Source organism: Podarcis bocagei (genome assembly GCF_964188305.1).
Source record: "Podarcis bocagei genome assembly, chromosome: 8".
NCBI lineage: Eukaryota > Metazoa > Chordata > Lepidosauria > Squamata > Lacertidae > Podarcis > Podarcis bocagei.
Window position 1 is genome coordinate 54,385,016 of NC_138133.1, and position 26,959 is coordinate 54,411,974.

Consider the following 26,959-nt stretch of genomic DNA (forward strand, 5'->3'; position numbering starts at 1 on the left):
CATTTACTACTACGTCATGTTCATTGATTCGCAAAGCCCTGAACAACTTGAGAGATCCAAGGTACCTTATATTTCAGCTCAATCACTGAGTTCATCTGCAAGAGCATTGTTAGTCATCTCCAAAAGCTGGTAAAGCTCACCTGACAGCAATAAGAAATTGCACTGACAGTTCTAGAATGCTCTGCCAATAAAGATTCAGCAGACATCTTCTATTTTAATTTTTACATTTCCACTGAAAAGCCCCCTGCTTTCTTTTGCAAATAGCACTGCCACTTTATCTTTTTTTGTACCTGATGGAGACCTGGTAATTGACCACAAAAATGCAACAACATGTACGCTAAAGCTCACAACTTACACACTTTTAACTTGTATGCATTCAGCTTTCCATACTTGGCAAAAAAAAAAAAAAAGAATAAATACCAAGGGGGTGGATATCCAGAAAAGACTTTGGCAATGCCACCTGTCATTGAATGTGATGTGTTCTGACTATACAGGCAGTGACCATTTTAGGAATGTCTAATATGTGTGTGACTGCACATGCACACATCACGCCAAACTTAAAGTGACCCAAAAGTGACAAAAAGGAGTAGAATAGGGAGTTTGCAGGCTTTTTAAATGGGTGTTCTGACTATACACAATTTCACGTAAGCGTGCAGTACCTCGGAACATAACCCCTGCACAGGTCACTGCCTGTATTTAAAATGTAATTGAACATAAAGGAATGCAATGTTGTAAATTAAGATTTATAAGCAAAAGTAATAAACTGGTTTGAGAAATATAACTGATTGATCGATAAGAATGATTGTTAGGTGCTTCAAAGCCTATTTAGTTAGCTTGTCAGCTACAAAGTTTCGGCATAGCTGATCACAGATAAAAATTACCTTAACAATCTAGTGTTAGGAAATATAGGAAGTTAACATGTGAGAAACCTGCTTAGGAACTGTAGGAAAAGGTCTGGTACATGTGGAACATCTGTGTGCAGATCGGTGTCCCTATGGGCTAAATATTAACCACTTTTAAACGTCAATCTCTGTAGAAAAACAAATTCTGAGTACCCGTATCAGTCAGTGCCTGTAATGCTGGGATAATATTCCATAGGTTAAAAGAATTCTAACATCAACTAGTACATTGCAACAATGAGCATGCTATATATACCTCATTCTAAATAAGTATTTGGTCGTGCCAGTTCTGGACTTCTTGCTATGCCCATGCCACCTCCTTTCTTAAGGTTCTGGGAGTAAAGGGGGAGTGTCTAAGTTTTAGATGGGTTTGGTTACTGAAGAAGCAGGCAGATTTCTTTGGGGCTAGAAATTTGGGCAGGTCTACTGTGACACTGGGTTCTTTGGGGTCTGCAACTGGTAGTGGCAACATGCTTGCTCACTGGTGGGTGGAGGGAGTCCTGCCCTTTTTGTAGTGAACATAATTTGTGCACCCAGATGCTCCCCCAAGTTGCTGTATGGCTAAAAGAGTGCGGTTAGAAGGGGGCCAGTTATGAGAATCATAGAGGAAGCAGCATTGTTATTTGCATGTCAGGGTCCAGCAAGGAGACCTTATAGAAGGGGACCTGATGAAGAGTGTGTGTAGCAAGTAAGCACATATCCACAGGTGACACTTTTGGGGCAAGGTAGGTACAGTGCACTTAAGTACTCAGGATGCTGAGTCATAATGTGAGTGGAGTTCATGGGCAGAGGTGGTACAGTTCATTCAATTTCCATGGGAGAACTCTTCATACAGACTTCAGAGCAGGGCATCTGCTACTTGCAAAGTCATATTCTTTGCAAAGTGTCACACTCCTCCATGCTTTGGGCCATCTCAGGTATTTGCATGTTCCCTGCTTCTTTCTTCCAGGGCTCACATGCTCACTTTGCCCTACTCTGCACATGCAAACCTCATGAGACTCTCAGAGGACACCGCTACCACTGGTCTACATGTAGCTGATCGTTGGATCAGAAGAGGGAAACCCACTTAAAGAATTGAAAAACTGACCCTAAAGAAGGCAAATTGCTGAAAACAGAACCCTGGATGACTGCAACAGAAAGCAGAAGTGTAAGTGATAACAGAAAAGAAGTACAGAAATAAATAGTACTCAGGTGGGTGGGTGAAAAAAGAGAATGGTGGTCAATAGCATCAGAGGCTAGTTATAAATCAATAATGGGGAAAGGTGTCAAATGTCATAGGGAGCACTCACCCTCATGGCATAGCTATCTTAATTTCCCCGGCTTTACCACTGTGTGTGAAATAATTTCCTCTGATTTAGAATGCAAACTCTTGTCTCTGTTTTAGCACAGAGCAGAAATCTCCACTTGTCACTGCCACCAGTCTCTGTGATTACTAACTCAGATCAGGCATACCCTGGGTCAATACTTCAGACCAATTCCTATACAGAAAACCAAGATCCTTTTACATGAGATGGAATATAAAGTCAAATGACTGAACCAGCACCACACTTAAAAGTTTTATACCATTAGATACTATTACATCTTCATGATCCCAAATAATCTTTCTGACTGCTTACTGTCCCCACAGAGCTTCAGCATAAAGTAACTGGACAATATAATGTGATCTCCAGCTGTGCTTTTAGTTGGCCAACCAAATGACAAATATAGTGGTTTAGTGTGAAATTCCTTTTGATGGATGAGTTTTGGCAGGTAAGCTGTTCCATTCAATAGGCTTCCTCTCAAAAAACCCACAATGCGTTTAATTTGCAGGGGAATTGTACAGCTCTATTTTAAAAGCTGGTGCACATAAAAGTGAATATGGTATCAAGCCCATATTTTCTATGGATGTGTCGTCACAACTGTCAAATAATTTGCAATTAGCAGAAAGGTATGTGATTTTATTTTACCCCCGGTGTTTTATACATGCCCTGCAGAATGCAAGTTCAAATACATTTTAAAAAGATACTGATGCTTACTTAATATTTGCATCCATAGTTCAGAATCAGTTATGCTAGGATGGTATAGCCTTCAGTTTCAGGAAAGAGCCATGGTGCTTATAAATTCACTCAAGCGTGGAAATAGATATGACACCTGATGAGCGCCATACCCCATAGTTGCTTTTGACTGGACTTAACCATCCAGGGGTCCTTTACCTTAATTCCATACTACGTAAGTACTACACTTTCCTACAGTCTCATATTGTGCTTACATACAGCTCAGTATTTATGCATCCACATTTTCCCTTGATCTGTGAGCAGACTAGATCTGCAGGTCAAAGTAACCTAATGAACTAATCCAGAGGCTGAAAATCAACTAAAATTATGGCAGCTGCTATCCTATATACCCCGGGCTCTCACTTTTTCACACAAGCACAATACCACATTAAAATAATGTGGTATAAGTTTATTGAAAGAAGCTTGTGGGAGTTAGATTTTAAGAACTCCTAAAATGTACATGTGTGCTAATAATCTAAAAAGGAGTACCAGAGATAATACAGAAAACTGCAGTGCTTTTCTTTCAGAAGACTCAATAACAGTGCCAGGAGAATTGTCAAACGTGGTATTTCATTCAACTTGTAATTTTAATTAGATAATCCTCACAAGTTATACTATTGCTAGGGAAGTGGCAAAGAAGTCTAGACTTGTTTCTTAAAAGTTTAGAAATTCATGCCAATAACATCCAAACTTAGGACCGAACTTAACTAACAGTTCCTACTTTTAAAAACATTGGGTGGAATGCAGCTAGTGTCTCAGCAGAGGAACCCTTTAATGGTTTAATTAAAGCAAGAAACTGCTAGGAGCTCCAAAATGTTCTCTCCAATCTGGAAGAATGGGAATTAAAATGGCAAGTGAAATTCAGTTTAAGTGTAAGGTGATACAAAATTCCTAACTTATATATGCTAATGACATCTGAATTGCTGGCAACTGATCAGGAATGAGACTTTGGAATGAAGTTGCCAAACCAGTGTTCAGTCGTTATGAAAAAGGGTGAATTCCACCTTGGAGATAATTAGGAAAGGGACTGCTAATATCACAGTCTATGGTACAACTACACTTGGAATACTATATACAGTTCACCTCAAAAAAGATATTGTAGAGTTGGAAAGGTTACAGATAGGAGCAACCAAAATGATCAAGGATCTAGAACTACTAACAAAAGGTATAAAGGTGAGTAAATAGGGACATAATAGAAGTATACAGATTTATGTATGATGTGGAGAAAGCGGACAGGGAGAAAGACCCTCTCTTTCATAGTATCTAAGGCCATCCAATGAAGGTGAATGTTAGAAGATTCAGGACAGATGAAAGAATGCATGCACTTCTTCACACAGCGCACAAGATGCAGTGATGTCTTTTAAATATTAAGCAAATTCATGGAGTATCAACAACTACTAGCCCTGATGGCTATTTACTGCCTCCAGAGGCAGAGGAAACATGCCCTGAATACCTGTTGGTAGGGAGCTTAAGTGGTGAGTCCTACTGCACTCAGGTCATGCTTGCAGGCTTCCCTTGGCATCTCACTGACCACTACAAGAACAGGGTGCTGGATCTGATATGCCTCAGGTCTCTTACATTCTTCTATTTAATCACTATTGGTATTATCAGACTAAGTCACAGTCGGAGTAGAGCTATTGAAAACAACTGACTTTAGTTATGATGAACTTAAATCCATTGATTTCAACAGGTCCATTTTAAGTATGACTTATTCTTATATCCCCTATTTCTCAAAACTTACAAATACACATGGGAAGCAACACCACTTACCATTCCATAAGCAATCCTGAGACCTCAGATCATTTCAGCTCCTCCTTTTCTGGAACTGCTTCCATCCCAGCCAGGTTGGGTTTTAATTTAAGTTTTTTTGTGGGGAGGGGGTACTCTTAAGATGAAGGCGTCCTTCGGTTTGCTTTTTTACCCTCTTTCTCATCCCCCTTCTGTGCTACATTTTTAAGACTGTAAGCCTGAATTTTTTTATTGATCTGTAAGCTCTTTTGGCTGAATATCTGGTTTTAAAGATGCTTTAAATAAGAAATAAATATTAGAGAACAACACTAGGGAGGATGAAAACCAGCAGCTATCCAGGCACAAAGCATGGCAAGCATCAGATGTTGACACCACTACTCTCAATGAAGCAATTATGGGAAGTAATGCACAAAAGTATTGCCATAAATAAGTTGACTGTAATTTGTTTATTGAGCTAACTACAGTATCTACAGTAGATACTTCTGTAAGATGTTATGGTGCCTACATGCCAAACAAGGTATCTGGTCTGCAAGGTCCTTTGATACTCCAAACTACTATCACACTATCTTTCCATCACCCACCTAGAGATTTATAAACACCACTAGTCAAAGAGTTAATCTACATTTCACCACTCCCCACCCCCATCCCATTGTTGTTACTTTTCAAGGTAAGTGGTGAACTGTAAGCAATAAGAAAAAACTTGGCTTTTGTTAACATGCCCACATTTGTTGTAGCCTCTAAAAAAACAGCAAAGTGGTACACAGTCATAAATAAAAATAAAGCCATCTTAAAAAAAAGAGATTTTAAAATTAACAGAACTAGGCAATATTCCATACAAAATCAAGGATACATAGCAGTTTTCAGACATCAGCAAACACTCTCAATAAAAATTTAGCCCACCAAGAGAAATCTAACAGAGATGAGGACAGGTATACCTTAGCTGGCAAAGTGTTCCACTACGTGGGCATCACTGTGGAGAAGGTGCAGCCTCATGCCCTTGCAGCACTCACATCTGTAAAAGACAGGGCATGGAGGTGCTTTTAGCACTTGCTATTCATATCAGCAAGTTCCAAGTGTGCATTTTGCTTAAATGGTACAAGCTTATCAAAGCAACTAAATAGGCAACTGTCTTGGCAGCTGTTTTAGAAGCCTTGAGCATATGCTTCGTTGGCAGAAACTATTTTGCAAGTTATGTTAATCACAAACTTTTGTAATCAAGTACCAACCCCAGTCAGATACTAGCCCACAAAATGTTTAAATATTATCAGATTGCAAACTAATAGAACCATTTTAACATTCTGTGAGCTAGTTTATTCCATTATTGAGAGGTCAGTGGCAAACATTATCTGACTTGAATTGGTCCATCAACAAACTATGAAGCACAAATTAAATTCCTGTATATTTTGTATGTGTAAGACAGGATGGTGATCAAATGGTGAAACAGCTGGACTTCAGCTGCTCTGCAAAACTCCAATCAACTATCTTATTTGAACCATATAGTCTCAGTAGCACTTGGCAAATTCACAGTGCTTGGCAAATTCAGAGACAGAGCTATGAAATATTCTGTAAGTTTTATAACCAAGTCTCTAACTCAGGAGAGTTCATCTGTAAGGCTCGAGAATGTGGACAAGGGGCTTGGAACAGTCAGTGCAACCATTTGCACTCTGGATGATGCTTATGGAGTGCTCTTCAGCCCCATGAAACTTTCAATGTGGAGTTCCTCAGGATTCAATCCCCACCCTTAAACTACTGAAAACCACTGAGTGGGATTATCCAGAAGTTTGGAGTACATTGTCAGCAATTTGCTGATGACACACAGCTTTACTTCTCCTTTACATCTGTAGGTGCGACTGTGGATGTGCTGGACTGCCTTGATAAGGGACTGGGTAAGAGCCAACTCACTGAAGCTCAATCTAGATAAGACCAAGGCAATGTTAGTGGGTGGTTCCCTAGACCAGATGGAAGCAGTGGACACACCGCTGTCACTTGAGGCTCAGGTGGTCTTAGTGGCATGGAATGCCTTCCATCAGTTTCAGCTAGAGGCCCAGTGCACCTCTATTTGGACAGGAATAGCCAAACTTCTGTTGTCTATGCTCTGGTAAACTCTAGGTTAGATTACAATGGGCTCCCTTTGAAGGTGAATTGGAAATTTCAGCTGGGGCAGAATTTGGTGGCTAGGTTGTTCACCAGGGTAAGAAGGTTTGAGCATGTTACAACAATCCTGTCCCAACTGCACTGGCTGCCAGTTAGTTTCCCAGCCCATTTCAAAGTGCTGGTTTTTACCTATACAGTCTTACCTCGGGCTGAAGTAGCTTCGGGCTAAGTATTTTCAGGTTGCGCGCTGCGGCGATTTGGACGTAACAGAGCATGTTACTTCTGGGTTTTGCCGCTCGTGCAGACAGTCAAAATGATATCACGCGCATGCGCAGAAGCGGCAAATCGCGGCCCGCGGGTGGCGTCCGCTTCTGGATGTGAACGGGGCTCCGGAACGGATCCCATTTGCATCCAGAGGTACCACTGTAAAGCCTTAAATAGATCAGGACTGCAATACTTCAAAGACCACCCTCTCCCCATATGAACTGGCATGGACCCTGAGATCATCCTCTGATGCCCTTCTTCATGAGCCTCCTCCACGCAAGGTCTGGAGAGTGGCAACACGAGAACAGGCCTTTTCTGTGATGGCTCCCCATTTGTGGAATGCTCTTCCCAGAGAATATGGCACCTTCAATACATTTCTTTGGACACCGGGCAAAAATGTTTCTCTATAACCAGTCCTTTGGGTGATTAAATGTGTTTGTGGAAGGCAGAATTATTGGGTTTTAAAAATTATGTATTGTTGTCATTTTGTATTTTTATGTTATGAACCACCATGTGTTCTTCAGATGAAGGGCTGTATACTAATAAAATAAAAACATCTCACACTAGTCAGAATTAGCATGTATACCTTTTCTGTGAATAGGCTCACTATTCAACTAACATTAGTTCTGGCATTAAAATCTAGTAATTGAAGATGGAAACATCTGAGCAGGTAACCACATGGAAAAGGTTGCATGGATATTTGATCACTCTCTTATCTAAAACTTAGAATGGTACGAAATTACAGTGTATTTCTACAAATGCATAGAAACATGTATACTTTTAGAAGGGCTATAAGTACCAGATTCCTTTAAATTCTTACTGAGGCATGTGTTTGATGAAACTTGGATAAAAACATTTGTTTCTGTTGAAGTAGCAGGTTTCAGTTTATTTAGTGAATCTGGTGGTGAATGTTGAACTATTTTCTTAAACGCAAGTCCCATTCCTGCTGAAAGACATCTAGGATTTCAGGTTTTTGTATGAATACATGATGTTATCACTGTCCTTGATTAAAAAGCATACAAGTTAGAAAGCACTTGGAATAGTGTGGCATAGCTGAATAATCTAACAATAAAAATGCTCTGTAATGAGCTTCTTGATAAGTGGGAATGTCAACCCAATTCAGATTTGTCACTTAATTTCAGGATGCTGGGCCCCAAATTCATTTATCCTCAACAGAAACATTTGACACAGGTTGAGAGGAAAAACTTGCCTAAGTTAACTTAAACAAGCTTCATGACTTTGCAGGACTTCAAGCCTTGGAAAACTCACTTTATTCATTTATTACACAATACTGGTCAAAATTATACACATTTCTTTGATCATAATGTACACATCAAAATTATTTGCCCTAAGACCGTGTACTATTGTAGACAATCTTTCATCAGGCAAAACAGGGACTCTTTCATCATCAAGTGAAAGGGAGGGGCACCAACTGGATTCCAATTCATGGCTTCAACCCAACTAAATCACTGCAAAAATGAAACAATTTCTGTTAGTGCAATGACAGTTCCCTTCCCCTTCATCCAAATACCTCCTAAATCTGCTCTGTGGGGTTCCCTCAGCCCTCTGGAGCAGATTAGAGGGTGTTGTAGGGGGGGGGAGAGTGAGAAGTACTGTTGCACTTGTGGAAACCATTTCACCTGCACAATGATTTAGTTGGTTTTTATGACCTATAAAATGTAAGTGATCATATTGCAAAACGGAGTTATTGTGCACCAAAATAAACCAATTCCAATGGAATTTGGGACTGAATTCACTGGACTGTAACAAATATTTATAGACCATCCAATCAATATAATTGTGAAAAACAATAGGGCACCTGTTCGATCTCAACTAGAAGGGAGTTCTACAAAATTGGCTTTACAATACTGAATGCACAGTTCATGGTGGATAAAAACCATGCATTTGGGGACTCATTGGGCTGAGGTACCTCTAGCTGCACCATGGATCTTAATGGGGTCCCATCGTTGAAGGGGGAACTGGTAATATAAGATCAAAGCTTACCAAGAAATGGTCTGACCATAACAATGGGGTTATCAGGACACCTTTCTCCATTTCCAGACTCTCACTCCCACCTGCCCTGAATCAAACACAAGATTGAGGGTGTGATCATCTCTGTTTGCCAATGACAAACAGACAGTCATGGAGGTTATAAAGCCAGCATGGATGTTTAGTCCTCAGAATAACAGTTCTTCAACACCACCTTAGCAAACTCAGTCCAGAAGGGTTAGGGGTACACAAGCAACACTCCCAGTCTGTCTTGATGGCCAAATAGTAAGCTCTCAAAGCCCATTCCAGATCAGGGAGGTTTATTAGCCAGATAAATGAATTATATGGACTATAACAACTCCAACTCGCACATGTGTGTTTATCCAATTCAGCTGGTGCTGTAGAAAGCACATAGGTGAACACACTTTCTTGATATCTAGCCCACATATGTCTCAGAAACGCATCCCAGAATGGCTCCCTCGTGAGTATGGTGTTATTGCGAACTGAACTGGTGTTAAACAGCTTCATTGTCGGAGCAGAAGGCCCAACAACCAAGCTACTAGCAGACAAGAGATGAGGGAAAGATCAGAAAGGGACATAGTCTGTACATGGCTGTGTCCCTTTTTCTGCAAATGGTATGTTTGCTCTCCAGTGTCATAACTTCTTCTGCCTGTAACCAATGGAATCAAGGAAAGCCTACTGACCTCCCCAGGCACATCCCAGAAAACTATCATGACTCTGCTCCATCCACCCTTACAATATTAATTCTCAATATCCAGTTAAACACATACAGGATTTCCGTACCAACATAAAAACACTCAACACAATCTCATCCAACCACTACCAGCCCATAATCCCCAAGAATATCTATACAAGCCAACTTTTCATCAATCACTTACTACCACCACCTAGCAGTCAATGCATCAAACCTATTCCTATCCCATTCTATTTCCACAACCGCCACACATAGTCTCAAGCCACCCAGCACTCATACTGTAAACAGATCCCAGTTGAATCCTCCACCCTAGCTGAAGGATTCCATTATCAAGCTTTCACCTGGTCATAGGTGTAGGTCCTATCCCAACACTCAGAAGATTTGTATTCCAACTCAGGAATCCTTCAAATGGGCACATGCAGCCACTAAAACCGAAAGAATAGTGCCCTTGCACCTTCCTAAAGCAGAACCCTTGCTTTGGTGTCATACCCTTTGGGGTTGCCTCTGCTGCAGTACCCCACCACTGCAACTCACTGTTTTATGGAAGTGCCGCTTATATCTCCATGGGTCCAATATTCACCACTGCCACCTCTGCTTGGTAGTTCTCTGGCAAGCGTTGCTATTTGGCAGATGGTCTCAATCAAGAAAGCAATGACGGTTATCAGGAGCTAGGGTGGTTAGGTGTTTAAACAAAATTAGGTTACTGAAACAAATCAGTAAGCATATTGGATACAGTTGACCTTTTTATTAAAGTAATTTATTTTCTTGTTTCAAACTAATCTTTACTTGGTAATGGATCTGGACTTTAGTAGCAATCAGCCCAGCCACAGACTCCTTGAGTAACTGTGGGAAATCATTTAGCCTTCTGTAGGTTTGAGAATCAAAAATATTTCTTCTCCACTCCAAGTCTCAGGATCAGAGCATGCTATAAAATCACAGTTTTTATTAATGATAACATTAAAAGGCAACTATCAAGCTATATGTATCTAATTCCTATTAAAGTTGCTTGTTTGCTTGCTCGCTTGCTCAAACAACAACAGTATCCTCTCCCAATGGATTGAAATGCATTTTCTATCTGTTTATGGGAAAGTTCTTACACTTCAGTCTATACATATTTCTAATGTGGACACTGAAAAAAATACACGTTCCAACTGAACTGGCATTTTCAATAAGCATGCAATGCTGCATCTGCTCTTTAGATGCATGGTTCATAGTTTCTTAAAAGTCCCCTAGAGGAAAGCGATTAAACCTGCATCAACTACACTCTCTTCCAACAAGCACAATCAGCTTTAACAATATCTGTTTGACTTGACAGAAAAGTTTAGTTCCAGAAAGTTTTTTAAATTGTTTGTACTTAGTAATGTTACTATTACTATGACTAATCTATTCTGAACATGCAAATAATAGTTTTGTGCTAGTTAAGAATACTAAATGATTTGCTGTGTAACCTCAATAAAAAATGTCAGCATTTTAAAGAAAACTTTTAGTATCAAAATATATACAACTATTTAATACCCAAAGCATATTTTAAACAATTATTTACACTCCAAGTAATATTTAGAACATGATTTACCAGTTGTAAAGTTAACAACTGACATTTAATATTAAGTATAAAAATATTCCTACTCTTTTAGAACAAAAATGTTTTGTATGATTTTCTATCTATCAACACACACAAACACACATGAATGAGGTTCTCTTGGCTGAACAAATCTTGATCACCAGTACGTAACTAAAATATCTTTAAGAGCCTTATGATAACAGTAGCATAGTATATTCAGGATACGTTATATGCTATCATACAATACATATAACTTTATAACATATAATATATATCTCATACGCTAACATAACAAAACAAGTTTCTTTCACTTCTCAAAATGTAATTGCAGAACATTGCAGCCATCTCTCATTAAGGAAACACACTGAAGAAAGAAACAACTATTCAATAACATATTTAAATAAGCTTGGACTATCCCTATTGCACTTGTCAAATGGAAAAAATACATTTTGTAACACAGTACTTTATTAGTTACTTGACCAGCACTTTGCAAAATTAACATAGTAGCTACAAATAAGTAATTGCTTTTGTAATTAAAATCAGAGATCCATGCTTAAAATCTGCTTAAATGGCAGAAATTCAATGTAACCATAGTAATTTTGAGTTTGATGTTATTGTGGGAGGGACATTATCACAGTATTCAAGATTAAAGGTATGTTAAAAATTAATGAATCCAGTTCACCTTGTCAACATATGAATCAGATCTTAGCTTTTATAAAAGTAGTATTTGTCCATAAAAAAGCTGATAACTAATTCCCATTAAACACTTTCTAATCTGATTTCTAGGGATATTCTCCACAAAGCGACACTTTTGGCTCAACAAGTGCAAATAAGATTATAACAGCTTATGGCCAGACACTTTCTCCCCATGCTGAATTTCCTAATTTTTCTTTAAAAGTATATTTTCCTTAATTCTCTTTCTGTTTTCTTGTTAAGTTCCTAATACTTCATTTATTTAATGCAAGATATATGAATTCCATTTTGAATATTATAGCTTAGTCTTAGAACACATTCAATTTAAAAAGAGCTGAATTAAGAAATTATGCTATCTTGCAAATAACCTGCTTCATTTTCTTCTTGGAAATTATACCAGTTATTACTATACTCACACATTTTAACATTTAATGGGATATAGATCTGGCAAGAGATATGCATACATATGAAACATTCTACTACTATGTACATTCTTTAATACAGCAAGTTCAGAGAATATATATTTAAACATACTGAGATAGGTAAAAAAACCTGTTTTTATAAACTAACTAATGTTAATATGACTGCATCATCTTTTCTACTTGAATTCAGCTTACATATAAAAAATCCCAGCACTCACATTAACTTTGATGGCAATTTTGAAGCAATTTAAAGCACAATCCATAGATTATATGAATTCTAACAATTGTTTTGATCAAAGAACATGGCACTTTCAACTGATATAAACACTTTTTGGAAACTGAATTCTTAGGTATGAGATTCCAAAAGTTATTTTTGCCAAGTCCTAAAACATACTGACAAATATATATGCAAAGGATAGGTAGCTAGTATATAAGATACCAATCAAACAATTATGTATAAAAACAAACTTTAACATTTTAAAGGCTGACTTAGTGCTGGGTAAGATAGTGCACAGAATATTCTAATTGCTACTTATGCAATAGCAAATGAAATCTTTGCAATAACAAAGAAAAATACTAAAATTTCCAATAAAGAAGCAACATATTCAGTCTACTGATTCTATTCACAAATCCATGACATTTCCAAATCAAGAACTGAACTACAATTATATATATATGTTTTCTTCCTAATATATTATCTATTACTGAAATGTTTTACTTGCTTAATGCAGCAACCATCCATCATGTGTTAGATTTCAAACACATTTTGTATGTCAGATCAGTACAAAATATTACATTGTTCACATATTTGAATTGTTTTACATTGTTCTGAAAGGCTTTCTAAATAGTTAGAAATTGGTTAAAGATGGTCAACAGCTCATTTGGACAGCTATTAAATCTTTCTACTAAAACAAATGAATGGTATCTGCAGATATTTGCTTTCAGAAGCATACCATCAACATATATTCAGATTTTCCTTTTAGCACTACAGTATAGTGAACCACAAAAGGGGTTTGAAGACTATACCCTAAAATATAAGTTTCTTATAATCAAAGTAATGTTTCAGTATGATTTTATGGTATATCATTAAGTGCATAAAATTATTAAATTGTCACTATTAGTGGCAGAGGATTTTACCACTACAAGGTGCTTTTCTAAGAGTACTCCAACTCCATAGCAAACTCTCAACATGAATAAATCAGCTGAATGCACTGAAGTGAGCAACTTCAAATATATGTATTAACAGAGTAAAATTGTGGTGGTGAGTCACCATTTTGACAAAAAAAATGCTTAATAAGAAGATGACAATTAATTACAATTATATTTATATACACCAACATTTAAAACTTACAATGAAAAGCTCAAAAACTACTTTAGACTTCAAAGGTTTTGCTTAAGGCAAGTAGTGTCACCAAGTAGTTTGGCCAATAAGATTCACTCAAGACACCTTGGAATCTGTCTGCAAAATCTATAGTATATAATAATGGATCTACATTATATGAATTATAAGAAATTCAACTAATTTCATAGAACATTGTTTTAACCAATCAACTAAAATTATATGCAAGTGCTCCATAGTTTTAACAAAATAGTTCTCAAAGATAAATACAGCTTTATCAGCATCCATAAATTCAATGTTTCAGGCTATTTTTCTACTAACAGTTACTTTTCTCAGTCTCCTTACTGTTAAATGTATTACTGGAATGAGTATTCAAACTTAAAGGCATTAAATTTGCATATGATGGAGAACTTTCATGACAGAGGAAGAAAGCAAAATTGTAATTTGTGCTTTCAGAAAAATGTATTTCTTCCACAATGCTTTTACCATGATACTTAATAATTGTACAGCAGATCTGTATATACATCTAAAGATCCAAATGCAAGTTTTGTACTTCTGCATATCTACAAAATAGCTTTAAAATTTAGATTAGGAAAAGCCACCAGACTTCATGTGTTCTGACTTCTGAGCTTAACAATTCATGCCACAAACATTGTTATGGTTAATGCCTGTGATAAAACGTGCATGCTGTATCAAATGTATTTAGGATAAGAACTGACTACAGGCTAAATTTCTGCTTATTATGCTAGGTGCACTTATGAACCTAGTATCTTAACTGGTAGATGAAAATGATCTACAAACACTAGTAATTCATGTGACATTCTTAAACCATATGGCATGCATCAGCCATTTGCAAAGTTTGCTTTCAGATATTTTCTATTTTGATTTAAATGATAACGTTTATGCCAAAAATAGAGTTGTTTTCAATAAAAAATAAATGTGTATACAACTCCATGTTAACAGATCAATGTTCCCCTTATGAGCTGATTATTATTATTATTATTTATTAAACCTGTATACTGCCCTTCACCCAAAGATCACAGGTGATTCACAACATAAAAATACAAAACGAGAACACAAAATACAATAAAACAAACCAATAACCCCCTCCCACAGACACATTATTATTACTATACAATTTGTATAAATTCATTCTCTAAGAATAAATGACGCAGTTTAATTTTGGAGACCGTGTCATTGGAAAACAAGGTGCTTTCACCTGAAGCCACAGGATTATCCAGGACAATAGTCCACTACATAATGCAATAAAGGTACAAGACATCTATGATAACAAATGATGAAATCTTATGTACACTGGAGAATCAAGCCCCTCAACACAGTGAATAGAAAATTGATTTGGTATATAAAGAACAAAAGAAAGTATAACTGATGGAGTTTCTCTCGAGATTTGGTCCATCTCTTTGAGCAGAATACGTGCTAGCAAGAGTTTAATTTAGATTTAAATCAAGACAGTGAAAGAGCAAATCACTTGAAATGAAAATGTAATTGTGCATAAGAAACACAAGATCTGAGACAATAGATTTCCGAAATACCATTCTACTACCCAGCAGCATTTTAAACATTTAAGCTAAGTCTTTATAGATAACATTTCTTATCATGGAAGTCACACATTTATAAGTTAAAGATACAGCAACATCTATCATAGATGCTTTCTTGGAATCTGTTTCAATTAACAAACATTTACTGTCCAACAAATAATAAAAGCACAACTATGTAAGATTTAACCTAAAATTAGAATTTATTTCAATAAAACCAAATCTAGAGACATTACACAAATCTGTAATAGCGCAATTTAGAACACTGCATGTATTCTAACCCCTTGAATATTGCATGTTTGAAATATGAACAGGTTTGTATTTTAAATCAATGGAATGAAACAGAAGATATCCAAACAAGTTGTCAATGTCTGCAAAATGGCTTTAAAATTATACCATAAAGTCCACTATATGTCTTGTGTTCTTCCAGCGACTTGAAAACTAGCAGATTATTATTATAATTTAGGCTATCTCTACACACACCATTCTAAATCCAAGACACAACAATAGAATTAAAATTCAGCCACCATACCAAAATCTTGAGTTGCATCACAGATAATAAATGCTAGGTCCAAACAATATCCACCAATTTCTCCTACAAAAGGGGTAAGCCAATCACTGTTTACACCTCAACAGCCCCCTTGGATTTAATGCAATCCACCAGGATAAGTAGCCACTGGCTTGCCTTCAGAGTTTGATTTATGGTTTTACACTTTAACAAATCCAAGCCAACTTTAGCCAGAACTTCTGCATAGGTGAGCATAGCTAGAAGAAAAGAGGAGCTGTCTCTTTAAGATACCATGCTCTGTCCCTGATCCCACGTGGAAACCAACATCAGCAGCACTTTCGCGTTTAGTTCTATGTGATGCAAGTTGAGGCATCATTTTTTAATAAACATGAGAAAATTGCAGAATACATTCTTCCCCGGAATACAAAATTGGTGAAAAAGCATGCTAAAGTAAGCCCCGGTTCTCCTCCAAAAGTGTAGTCTCACTATGTGTATTTTTCATTTTTTTTCTACGGCACGTTGCTTCCAGTCCATACTACTCTAACAGAAAGCACTTCACAGACAGTGGACACAAACACCGGGATCCATAGGCAACGAAAAGGTACTCCATAAATCGGAAATATTTGCTCTTTTGCATTACATATCATAATTGGGTCGGGAGAAAAGCAATGCATAGGTATTACATTTCGCGCCACCTCCCCCCTTTCCCCCCACATGTGCCCCCCCAACAAACAAAGGGCACGAAAGCGAAGGTACAAAGTTGGCAAATGCAGCATTTATCTCCTGTGCAATCGCTCCTCGTTGCCCCAAAGTTGTGCAGCTCGTGCATTCCCACCTCCCACCACCATTCAAGGGAGAAAGGGGATTTTCACGTTCTCGCATTGTCGGGAACGAGCTGTAAAAGAGCTTTTGCCTTTCCAAAGCAGTCATCAACAACAAAAATAGGCATCAGTTTTAACTCCTTGCTCTCTGAGAGCTGAAACCCCGACGTGAGGGGACGCAGGGTTCAACCTGATCTCTTAGGGGAGAAATCGGGGGACGGAGACGATTTGGGGCATTTTTTAGGATTTTTTTGGGCTATTTTTTATTTTGTTATATGCCTCGGTTCTCCCTCCATTTTGGTTGTTTATGATACTGACAACAAGCTGTCCCTGCTCTCTCTCCAGATCTCTCCTGCTTCCAGTTAGAGACACCCCCCCACCTCCCCAATACAACCCACCCTCCAAACGCCTTCCCCAAACTCCTCTCTCGTACCCACGCAAGAAGGGAAAGAAAAGCCTCCGCGGCCGGTCCAAGTCAGGCGGGAGGCAATCTCGTCTCTTGATGGGGTGGGGGGGGGGGAAGGAGAGGAAAAAACTTTTGTCCAATAAAAAGCGGGAGGAGAAGGGCGCTGCACGCCCCAAAGCGACTCGGGAGCCCCCTAAAGCTTTGGCTGCGGGGTCCCCGCCGCCCCGTCCCGAGAGTGCAACCCGCCCGCGACATTTCTGCGCAAAATGTGGCCGCTTTGGTGCTACGGCTGAATTTATATTAATTTTCTCTCATTTTTTGGGCACCGCGGGCTCTTAATGTCTTCCGCTCCCTCCTCGCTGCTGCTGCTGCTGCTACTGCTGCTGTCACTATATTCAAAGCACAAGCTCCGGAGCTCGGGGGGGGGGGGGAGAGATAGAGAAGAGAGAGACTCCGAGCGAGGAAAGCGAGGTTGGGGGGGCTGGGGGCTTCTCAAAAAAGTTTCTGCCTCCCCGTTTGTATAACAAGAAACAAGGGGGAAGAAGAAGGGGGGTGCGATCCTCTCAGTGAAAACCTCACTGAAGGAGTTGGGGGGGGGGAGCGGAGGAGAGGAGAAACGAAGTCCGAAAGCTGAGGAAAGCGAGGCTTTCTTTCGAGGGGCTGCTCCTGGGGACCCCCGCGAGAAGCGCGACGCAGCCCAGGAGTGCAAGGGAAGGAGATGAAGCCGCACAAACTTTCCCTCATCGCTGCCGCTCCGCTCTCCCCCCTTCTCCTCCTCCTCCCCCTTCAGAATTTAAATAACCCTAATATTTCCCTGCTGAACCCCGGCTCCTGACCCCCAAACCCGCAGCAGACTCACCGCGGGAGCCTCAGCATCCCCTCAGCGCCCTCTTCCCGCCTTTTACAGGGTTCTCCGATTTTTCTGTAATTTTTTCCCCATATTTCGGGCTGGACGCGGCGGGCCTGGAAATTGTTTGCTTTCCCCTCTTTCCAGCAGCCATTGTAGTGTATGCGCTGCGGTGCAGCTCAGCCTGCCGCACACGCCGCGCCCACACCGCCAGCCGCCCACACGCGCCGCGGGTTGGACACCTCCCCCTGTCACTCAGCCCTTTGGCCGCACCCTGGAGGCGGCCACTTCGGGGCTCGCGGCTCGCCCCGTTGGTAGGACGGGACGCCGCTCCGGGAAAGGAGAGGAGGAACCGCGCGCGGATTGGCCCGGCGGCGGCGGGCTCCGAGCTGTCTTTCAGAGCGCCTCGGCGAGAGCGATTGGGCGCCGGGCCTGTCAGTTTCGGCAGGGCTGCGGGGCAGTAACGGGGTAGGCTGCGCCGCTTATAAGGTGGCTGCCCAAGCCGCTGACGTCTTTCGAATTGGAAGCGAGTCCCGAGCCCGCGAGTCGGTTTCCCTCACGGCGGCTGAGGTGAGTGTCGCCTTCCGAGGAGCCGCCTGGTCGCCGGGCGCCTGGTCCGGCCTCGCTGTCAGCGCCAACCTCCCGCCCGCTTTGAAGGGCAGCGACAACGTCCCGCCCGCTCCCTCCGGCGCCTGGCTTCGTTGCCGGGCGTGCGAGGCGGGAACGGAGCGCGGCGTCAGGCCCCGCGGCACCACGCGGAGCAGCCCCCGAGAGCTGGCGCTAGGCTAGAGGCTTGTGGAGGGCGGGCCGGGGCGGCGGCGGCGGCGGCTGCAGGCCCGTGCAAGGCGCCCGTGGGTGCGCCCAGGTGCGCCTCCTGAGACTGCTCCGCCCATCGCTGCCCTTTCTGTGGCTGGGCCAGGAAGCGCTTCCTTCTCCTTTTTGCCCTCGGTGGCTCCCGACATGGCAGCTGAAGTGGGTGCGCGGGTGTGGGTGTGTAAGAGACATGCGGCATGTTGTAGCTCCCATCCCTTATAGCTGCTGCTCCAGGGCTCGGGGTGGGTTGGGCGCTGCAGCATCCACACCCTCCAGCCCATCCGCCGGGTGAGACTGGAACTAAAGAGATAAGGGTGGGGAGCTTCGACGTCAAATCTAAAGCGGTTTTGCTCCCCCGCCCCGCCCCGCCCCGCCCCTTCATTCATTCATTTATTTTTCTTTTTGCATCTTATGTTGCATCGACTCTTTTCTGTTCCAACTCTGGCATCTGTAGAGACTGCCTTGAGTTCTACTGTTTCAGTAAATGGTAGGGAAAGCAGCTTTGCTGAGCCTGTGGGCCTCCATGAAAGCACTTGGTTGGAAAGGGACAGTACTTAGACTGGAGGGGGGGATCCTCCAGATTGGCAGTCTTATTTTATATGTATTCTGCAGCATGATGTTGATACAACAATAGTGCATTAAGGTAAAGGGACCCCTGACCATTAGGTCCAGTCGCAGACCTTGCTTTATTGGCCAAGGGAGCCGGCATACAGCTTCCGGGTCATGTGGCCGGCATGACTAAGTCGCTTCTGGTGAAACCAGAGCACCTCATGCAAACGCCGTGTACCTTCCCACCTGAGCGGTACCTATTTATCTACTTGCACTTTGATGTGCTTTTGAACTGCTAGGTTGACAGGAGCTGGGACCTTCTGATCGGCAAGCCCTAGCCCACAGCACCACCCGCATCCCGGTAATAGTGCATTAGTGATAGCTTTATTCTGTGATGCTTCTCCAATGCTACTGTATTATTGTTGTCCAGAGGGGTTATTATAGTGCAACAACAGCAACCCAAATTTTGAATAAATGTTTTAATTGTTAGTGTCTTGGATTTTATTGTGTTAATTCTTCTTCTTAGTGGGTTGTGAAAAGTGCTATTCTGAACAAATTTTTTGTAGGGCAGAGGGCACTGTGAATGAGGTTAAGAACCAAGAGAGTGGATTCCCAAAAAATTTGGGAACCACTGTTCTAGATGAACATCTAGGCTACTTAAGCTATCGGTACCTTGGGTTGTGTGTAGCCTTTCACTTTCAGGAAACAATCTGATTGGTGTTAAAGTGTGGCAAGTTCTTTTCTCCAACCTTCTATATAAGACAAACCTGTCAAAACCACATTGAGTTTTTTTTTTAATTGACATGGTTTTGTACTTAGCACATTATTTTTAGGCTTTCCCCCATCCTTATGAGAGACAGGGACCTTCATTGTAATCTAGAAGAACTTGGGACAGTTATCCAACAGTTGAAAAAGTTGCTTGTGAGAGAGAACTAGACAGATAGCATCATTTTGATGCAATGGTAAACTAGAGTTTCACACTCTAGGAATGAGCCTTTGCCAGCTTTGGACTTAAGCACACTCCCATCTGTTCTCTTCTCCATTGCAGCCACAAGGAAGAGATCAAAAGCATTTGCTTCCTGTCATAAACTAACCAAGATTTGTCAGTATGCACTGGGATACACTGGGATTCATTTTAACTTCAAATTGAGGCTTTACAATCCTGGCTTGTTTGGATTTGGATAGAACACAGTTAAAACTAGCTTCAGTTCTTTGTATGGATATAACAATGCACAGCAGTTGAAAATGAAAGCAAATTCTTCTGAACTGGGTGAGATACAACTCTGAGGCTCATCAAGGTCTGTTTCCATAGCACAGAACTATGGTTTAGGCCTTTCATCCAAATAAGGGCAGGGTCATGTACCTTGCCCCTTCTGTGGGAAAACTGCAATTTATTGGGATTTGAAACTGGATTTCAAGTGCTAGTTTAAGAGCTGCCTTTTGAGGGATGCAGTTTTCAATTTAGAGGTGTGGCTGGCAGATGTTTTAGCTGAAAAGAGGAACTTGCTGAATGACTACTTTAGGGAGCTGGTATAGTAGAGGATCCACTCCTCATTCCTAAAGTGTGCCAAGAGGGATAGGACTATATGTAGTGTTTAGCCTCCATAGACAAGGTTATCCAGTTGAGGAAGCTGTTTAATCTTTTGTGATGACTGCACAAAAAAGCCTTGTGGGTTCCAAAGCTTTCATCTTTACTGATAATACTCTACTAATAATTATATTTAATGACTGCCACCTGAGAGAAGCAAAAAATATTTAGGTGTTTCAAAACAAAAAAGACCTGAGGTGTAGAACAAATGTAAGAACAAATATATGTTGTCAGCACATTAGTATGAATGGCTGTGTTAAGAATTTAAATTAAAATGCTTAAGGAATTGTAAGAAGGTAGCTTTGTTCCCATATATCTAGACTTGCATGCTTTTAAAAAATGAAACCAAAGCTTTGAAGGTGAACCAGGGTTAGAGAGCACCATTGATGGGAAAGTGGTTTACAAATTTAACAAATATTCAGATTAGCTGGTGAACAATGTATATATTTTAACCAAAAGTTTGGAATTGTACTCATCAGAATACAAGCCTCCTTGGATGTGTGACTTGGTCTAGTCATACTGGCCAAAAAAATAAATCTAAATTCTCTCTGCGACCGTACTGTTTCTTGGATGCCTTGCAGATGTTAGTAGTATCTTGCCAATATTATTTCTGGTAAGATTATAAAAGTAAGCAGGTTTTTAAAAGTGCTGCTCAGAGTGTTTTATGAAAGTGTATTTAGTTCTCTCATAAAGCATACCAAGTCATGTATTTTTAGATGATGCTGTGATAATGATGGGAAAATCTGAAGTGATGATGTATTGTAAAATATGCTGCTGGCACCTAGAATCTGAAGTATTCTTCCTTTTTTCTAAAACATGATTTTTATTAAATATTTTCCATAATACAATAAAATAGCAGCTACAAAAGATACAAATAGCACAAATAAAATACAGAGTCCTCTCTTCAAAGTAATTCTTAGCTCTTACCACTCACAGAAGCTCCTCCCAGCTCTTGTCTAGGATCTTTGCTTTCTCCTCCCAGCCTCTTGCTCTGAGAGACCAACATTTTTCTTATTTGAAGTATTCTTCCAGCTCTACTTTGAGGAATCATTTCTAGCCAAACTGAAGCCTACATGTTTCTAATTACAAATATCTACATTCTCTTCAAATAATTGTTTGATCTTACGTTAGTAATATGTTTGGGGCAGGGGTAAGGAGCCTATGACCCTCCTGATGTTTCTGAACTACATTTTCAAATCTCACTGGTTTTCCACTGAATGCAGTAAAGAGAAATGTGAAATCTATGAGAAATAAGAGGAATGAATCTTCTGTTATATCAAAATCTTGCCACCATATTGCGGGAGGGATATGGTTTGCACTCTCCCTGATTACATTTTTTAAGAATTTGAAAGCACTTTTCTTACATAAGTCCTAAAAGTATTGCTCATTCAGTACAGCATCACAGTCATAATTTTCATAAAGACATGGTTTGTAAAAACTTGTGTTGGGTCACATACCAGCTGCAAGGGGCCACCAAGTAAGGATATCGTTCAGACCATGGCTTTAAGCTGGTTAACTTAAGAAACCACAGTTCTAGCACAGTTACAGTTGTTGCTCCATCTCAAGAAGCTGTTAGACATTGAAGATTGGAATGAATTTATGAATGCTAAGCAGATGGAAAATGAAAGCAGACTGACAGCTTTAAACTATGGTTATGAATCTTAATCCTATAAATTCTAACAAGAAAGTAAAAATAGTGGATTTCCTATTGTACATTTGTAAGTGCAAGCCATGGTTAGCACAAAACATGTGATAACATATCTGCATTGAGCCAGGAACAGCACTTTAATCTCTAGCCTTACTATTGTTAAATTATAAGAGATTTGCAGAAGTATGAATTGACTGTGAAACAGTATTTTAAAACATTGATTTAAAGCATTAATTCAACTTACTGAAAGACAAAATAATTAATAATGGACTATTCAGTTCTGCTTTCTAATTTTTCAGTTTCAAACCATGGAAAAATGGGATTTCTCCTCAGTTTGAGAGTACCCTCATAACTCTACATAGAGGTGACTTGGCTGGAACTTGTATTTTCCTGCTCACCTTAGCAACCCATTTAGCTGCTAGCATTGGTCTGCATTAACACATAGGATGGCTTTTGGAAATTTGATCTCTGGATTAAATCTATAGTTTTGGTGGTGGTATATGAAGAGAATATTCAAATGTTAAATTTTGGGGTGAGAACCTATCTATGTTCTTCCCCCCACCCGCAAAAAAGTACTGCTGATAATATGCACCGGTCCTTGGAAAATGCCTTAAATCCTAATTAAGAGAGAGCCTGTTTTGCTTTTTAAAACCTCCTCCTTTCTTCTAGGTGTTCTCTTTAAAGTACCACCACAAACCAATATCTTTATGCCTAGAAAACTGCAACGTCTTCGAGATCATGACATAAATCCCTGCCTTGTGGTAAGAATGTGAATTGTAGTAAACAGATTCTTTTTGTTAGTATTATTATGTAGTTTGAAGCTTGCAAGTTATTTCAGTTGGCTATACACTATTAGGCATTTTAAAACATTGGAATAGTTTTTGTATTCTTGTAAAGTTCCATAAATAGAACCAATTTGTTGCCATCTGTCAAAAATGCAAATGTACACCAGGATGCCTTCTTAAGTACAAACTAGTACAGAATTGTTTGTCACTATAAATATTTTCCTTTTCATTAATAAGGTATTTAAAAGTTGTTATCAAAAATACCAGCCAGCTGGAGAACAAAGGATACATACATAAAGAATCAAGATTTTTGTTTTTGTTCAAGCCACACAGACAGTCTTGATATTTTTCTGTCTTGTAGTTTGAGGTACTGATTTCATCTGACAACACTGAATCATTAAATAGTTCACCAGAGAATAGGAATTATTGTATTTAACAACTACATATGTCCTAATTGTACATTTCTGCGACAAGTCAAAGGGAGAAAGAAAGGTAATCACATCTGTGGTCCTTAAAAAACCGCACCCCAAACACCTATTAGTCCTAGGAAGGAACATAGTGATCCTTCATCATTCATTGCAAATGAGTGAAACAGAGCCATTTTTCTCCTACCCCACATTCTGTACTTTTTTCTTTGTTTTGTACAGTTGTTTTCTACAAACTTTAATGTGAGGAATAGGATCCCATTAAATGATATAATCAGTTAGTTTTATGCATTCTTAGTATTATCTGGTCTGAAATACAGAATGATTTGATTTCTTGTGTGCCTGGTAGGCAGATTGGATGATCCCCTGGGTTAATAAGTTTTGGTGGTTGTTTTTTAAAAAAACAACCATCACTCTTGCATTTGCGCATTAGTTGAAATGTATTTCTTGGCACAGATTGTTGGGGTTTTTCCATTTGGGAAGTAACTTAGAGGCATCCTGACTGCTGTTAATGACCTTCATCTAGATGGCTGAGCACCAATTTATTTGAACTTAAAACTGCAAAGCAGTTGAGAGTCCTTTCTTCATAAGCTTCTCAATTTCAGGGTAATCCTAATGGGCATTTCTCTCTTAGGTACTCAGTGTAGCATGACTTGCTTTCTTCTAAATATGCTTAGGGTTGCAGTTTTGAACCAATCTTCTGATGAAGCAAAATAAGTACCACTTTGTTCGTACATACAGAATTTCAGCTTTGTTGTTCAGCAGCATTTCAACTAGTATGTGTGGCATTTAAAACATGTGGGAAGTTAATATTTGTCCCCTATTGGCTTTTTAAGTGTATCTTGTTTCATATTCAAGGAAGCAGATGCCTCTAGCAAATGTATGGATAAGAATAACTACAATAGAGATGCATGCACCCTGTACTTTTTAAAATACAAGAGCTGCAAAAAGTTTTGGGTAAGTAGGCTACTCACATTGTAATCATAATGTTTGTGGTTATCCGTGGTATTTTTTATATCTGAACTTGCAAGATCATGGAAATGGGTTTAGCACTTTAATTAGCCATTGATCCTGGAAAAGCTGGCAATTTTAACGAGGCAAGGTATTTTAAACACAATTATGATGATGATACTCACATAATCCAATTTCTAGAATTTAGATGCAGACCCCAGTCCCAATAAGAGTGCAAGAGTTTTTGGGGGTTGCCTTACCCTAGGCCTCCAGGAGCATATGCTTTTGCAGCCAACTTGAGAAATAGATCAAAACTAGATAGCATTGACTTCATGTGAGACAGTGGACTCACAAAGTAGAGCTAGCCAGATGCTGTTATTCATTACAGCAACAACACTATTTCCATCTTTGCCCAGGTAGTAGCTCCTCAAGCTGACATCCTTGCTAAAGCTGCTAGCACTTCTCTAGCTCTTCCTTGGTAGTAAACTAAATGCCCATGTATGGCTAAAGAGGGAAGGTTAAGGCACAGTGCTCTCCAGGCAGTTCTAGGAAGTCAAACAGTCCAGTTCAGATTTGTGCAAGAAATCATTTCAGGACCACGTTGCATTTCCAAACTGCTTGATCGTTGCTAGTGTGGATCATTAACAGTTCACTTGATTGAATTTCACTTTAGATATCTGATACCATTCTCCTTTAACCTGCTTCGCTTTGAATCAGTCTTTGCCATCTTAATGGGCATAGCTATGCAGGAAGTTCACGTCTATTTTGAGTTAACATGACTTCTCCAACTTTAGACTAATTAAACGGAATATTTTTAGCAGAGAAAATGCTGCTTTTAAATTAGCAAATACATTGTATTTTATGTGCAAACTGGTTTTAGTAGGTTGTACCCTTGTTTTGCAGCATAGTCAATTCTTGTAACCCAGTGTCTTGAAACAAGTAGGGGAAACTTGCCAATATATCAACTTTGAAGACAGCTAGACTTCCAGTTATCTAAATATTTAAAATACTTATTTTGCTAATAATGAAGATAATTTAATTCACTGCCACACTGATTCTCTGTATTTCTAGAATGGGATCGTGATGCAGAGAAGAAAAGATGGAATCAAACCAGATATGCCTACAGCAGAAGAGAGAGAGAAGATCCTGGCATCAATTGGAAGAATACCGTACTGATTGTGCAGTGTTACAGTGGTGGTGTTGTAAGCAAGGCATTCTGCAAAGAATGTTGAAAAACACTTTTAGACTAGGTGGCTATTGTTGCCACCTTAAACACCTTTGTACAATACCCTTCTGAACAATAATTTAGGGTATTGCCTCTATAAGCTGGTTTTTATTGAAAGCAGAAACCTAAAGCCTTGATGACTATCGGAAAGTAACTTACATGGCATGTAGGAGAAACATTTAGTAATAAATCAGCCTTTGTAATGATGAAACTATGGTTTTTATTTTTTATGCTATTAAAAGCAAAAAGGTGAATCTCATAAGATTACAAACAGTGGCAAATAAGAATTTAATTTGAAATAAAAAGCCTAGGTTATACCATATTAGGAGAAAGAGTGAATATTGTTCTGAAAGAAGGAGAACCACTTTTAGTTAGATTTGCTTTACATAATTGGGGGATTCTCTAATTTGTCTATAGTAAATCAGTTTTGCATTTCTATCAATATTGCACGTCCTGAAAAATGAAACACTTAATTGGTGTTATGCTATTCTTCAGTTCAATACTATATTCTCACCACAGTAACAGATCTAGTTACAACTTCAGTATCTCCTTTCACCACAGATTGATTCAAATATAGAAAAGTCATACCCAGTAGTATAGCAACTGGGTCTTCTGATAAACTATCACAGAACTTCCTATAAACCAACACTATTTCCCACCAATTATTACATCACAATTCTGGAATTGTGTAGAAGTTGAGGTACAATTCAGCATATCTCAAACTGTCATCGGTTTGCAAATTATAACTAATTTTCAGCCTCTGTTGAGTTGGGAACCACTTGTGATGCATCTTTAGCATGTTTCCTACTGAGTTCATAGAACCATAGAATTGTAGAGTTGGAAGGAACCCCAATTCCTTCAGTGCAGGAATCTCAACTGAAGCATTCATGATAGGTGGCCATCCAGCCAGAGCATATTTTCATTTGACATTACATAATATTATTCCAAAGTTACTGTACTAGTCACAGCTGGCAAAACTGAACAACAGTGGCTAAACTGTGACCCTGTAAATATGGAACTACAACTCTCATCGACCCTGACAATTGGCTAGGGTTGATGATAGTTGTAGTTCAACAATA

At 39.5% G+C, this 26,959-nt stretch overlaps 2 protein-coding genes across 23 annotated transcripts in view; one reads left to right on the top strand and one right to left on the bottom strand.

Annotated features, from left to right (window-relative positions):
• Positions 1 to 18,123, bottom strand: part of PLAG1 (PLAG1 zinc finger) — a 34,738-nt gene extending 16,615 nt beyond the window's left edge. For 3 of the 21 annotated variants that reach the window (XM_081204789.1, XM_081204790.1, XM_081204787.1), the window contains exon 1: positions 17,909 to 18,123. The gene's annotated coding sequence lies outside the window, so the exon portion shown is untranslated. Of the gene's footprint in view, positions 1 to 4,702; positions 4,957 to 5,616; positions 5,694 to 7,859; positions 8,509 to 9,043; positions 10,412 to 17,908 lie in introns of those variants that run through there. The other 18 variants (XM_081204788.1, XM_081204781.1, XM_081204793.1 and 15 more) reach the window with 16 other exon arrangements.
• CHCHD7 (coiled-coil-helix-coiled-coil-helix domain containing 7) lies at positions 1,865 to 26,091 on the top strand. Of its 2 annotated transcripts, XM_081205328.1 has the most exons (6): positions 1,865 to 2,046; positions 2,527 to 2,648; positions 16,370 to 16,423; positions 23,164 to 23,255; positions 24,563 to 24,661; positions 25,727 to 26,091. In XM_081205328.1, exons 4-6 carry the CDS (start codon positions 23,202 to 23,204, stop codon positions 25,829 to 25,831), a joined length of 258 nt encoding a protein of 85 aa, XP_081061454.1. In that variant the 5' UTR covers positions 1,865 to 2,046; positions 2,527 to 2,648; positions 16,370 to 16,423; positions 23,164 to 23,201; the 3' UTR covers positions 25,832 to 26,091. The 2 variants fall into 2 exon arrangements, with proteins under 2 accessions (XP_081061454.1, XP_081061453.1); XM_081205327.1 differs by lacking the exons at positions 1,865 to 2,046; positions 2,527 to 2,648; positions 16,370 to 16,423 and adding an exon at positions 18,317 to 18,466.
• Positions 26,092 to 26,959: the final 868 nt, after the last annotated feature.

Coding starts and splice junctions, on each gene's coding strand:
- CHCHD7 (XM_081205328.1), top strand. CDS start 23,202: ATGCCTAGAAAACTGCAACGTCTTCGAGATCATGACATAAATCCCTGC. Junction 23,256..24,562: donor ACATAAATCCCTGCCTTGTG/GTAAGAATGTGA, acceptor TTCATATTCAAG/GAAGCAGATGCCTCTAGCAA. Junction 24,662..25,726: donor AGAGCTGCAAAAAGTTTTGG/GTAAGTAGGCTA, acceptor CTGTATTTCTAG/AATGGGATCGTGATGCAGAG.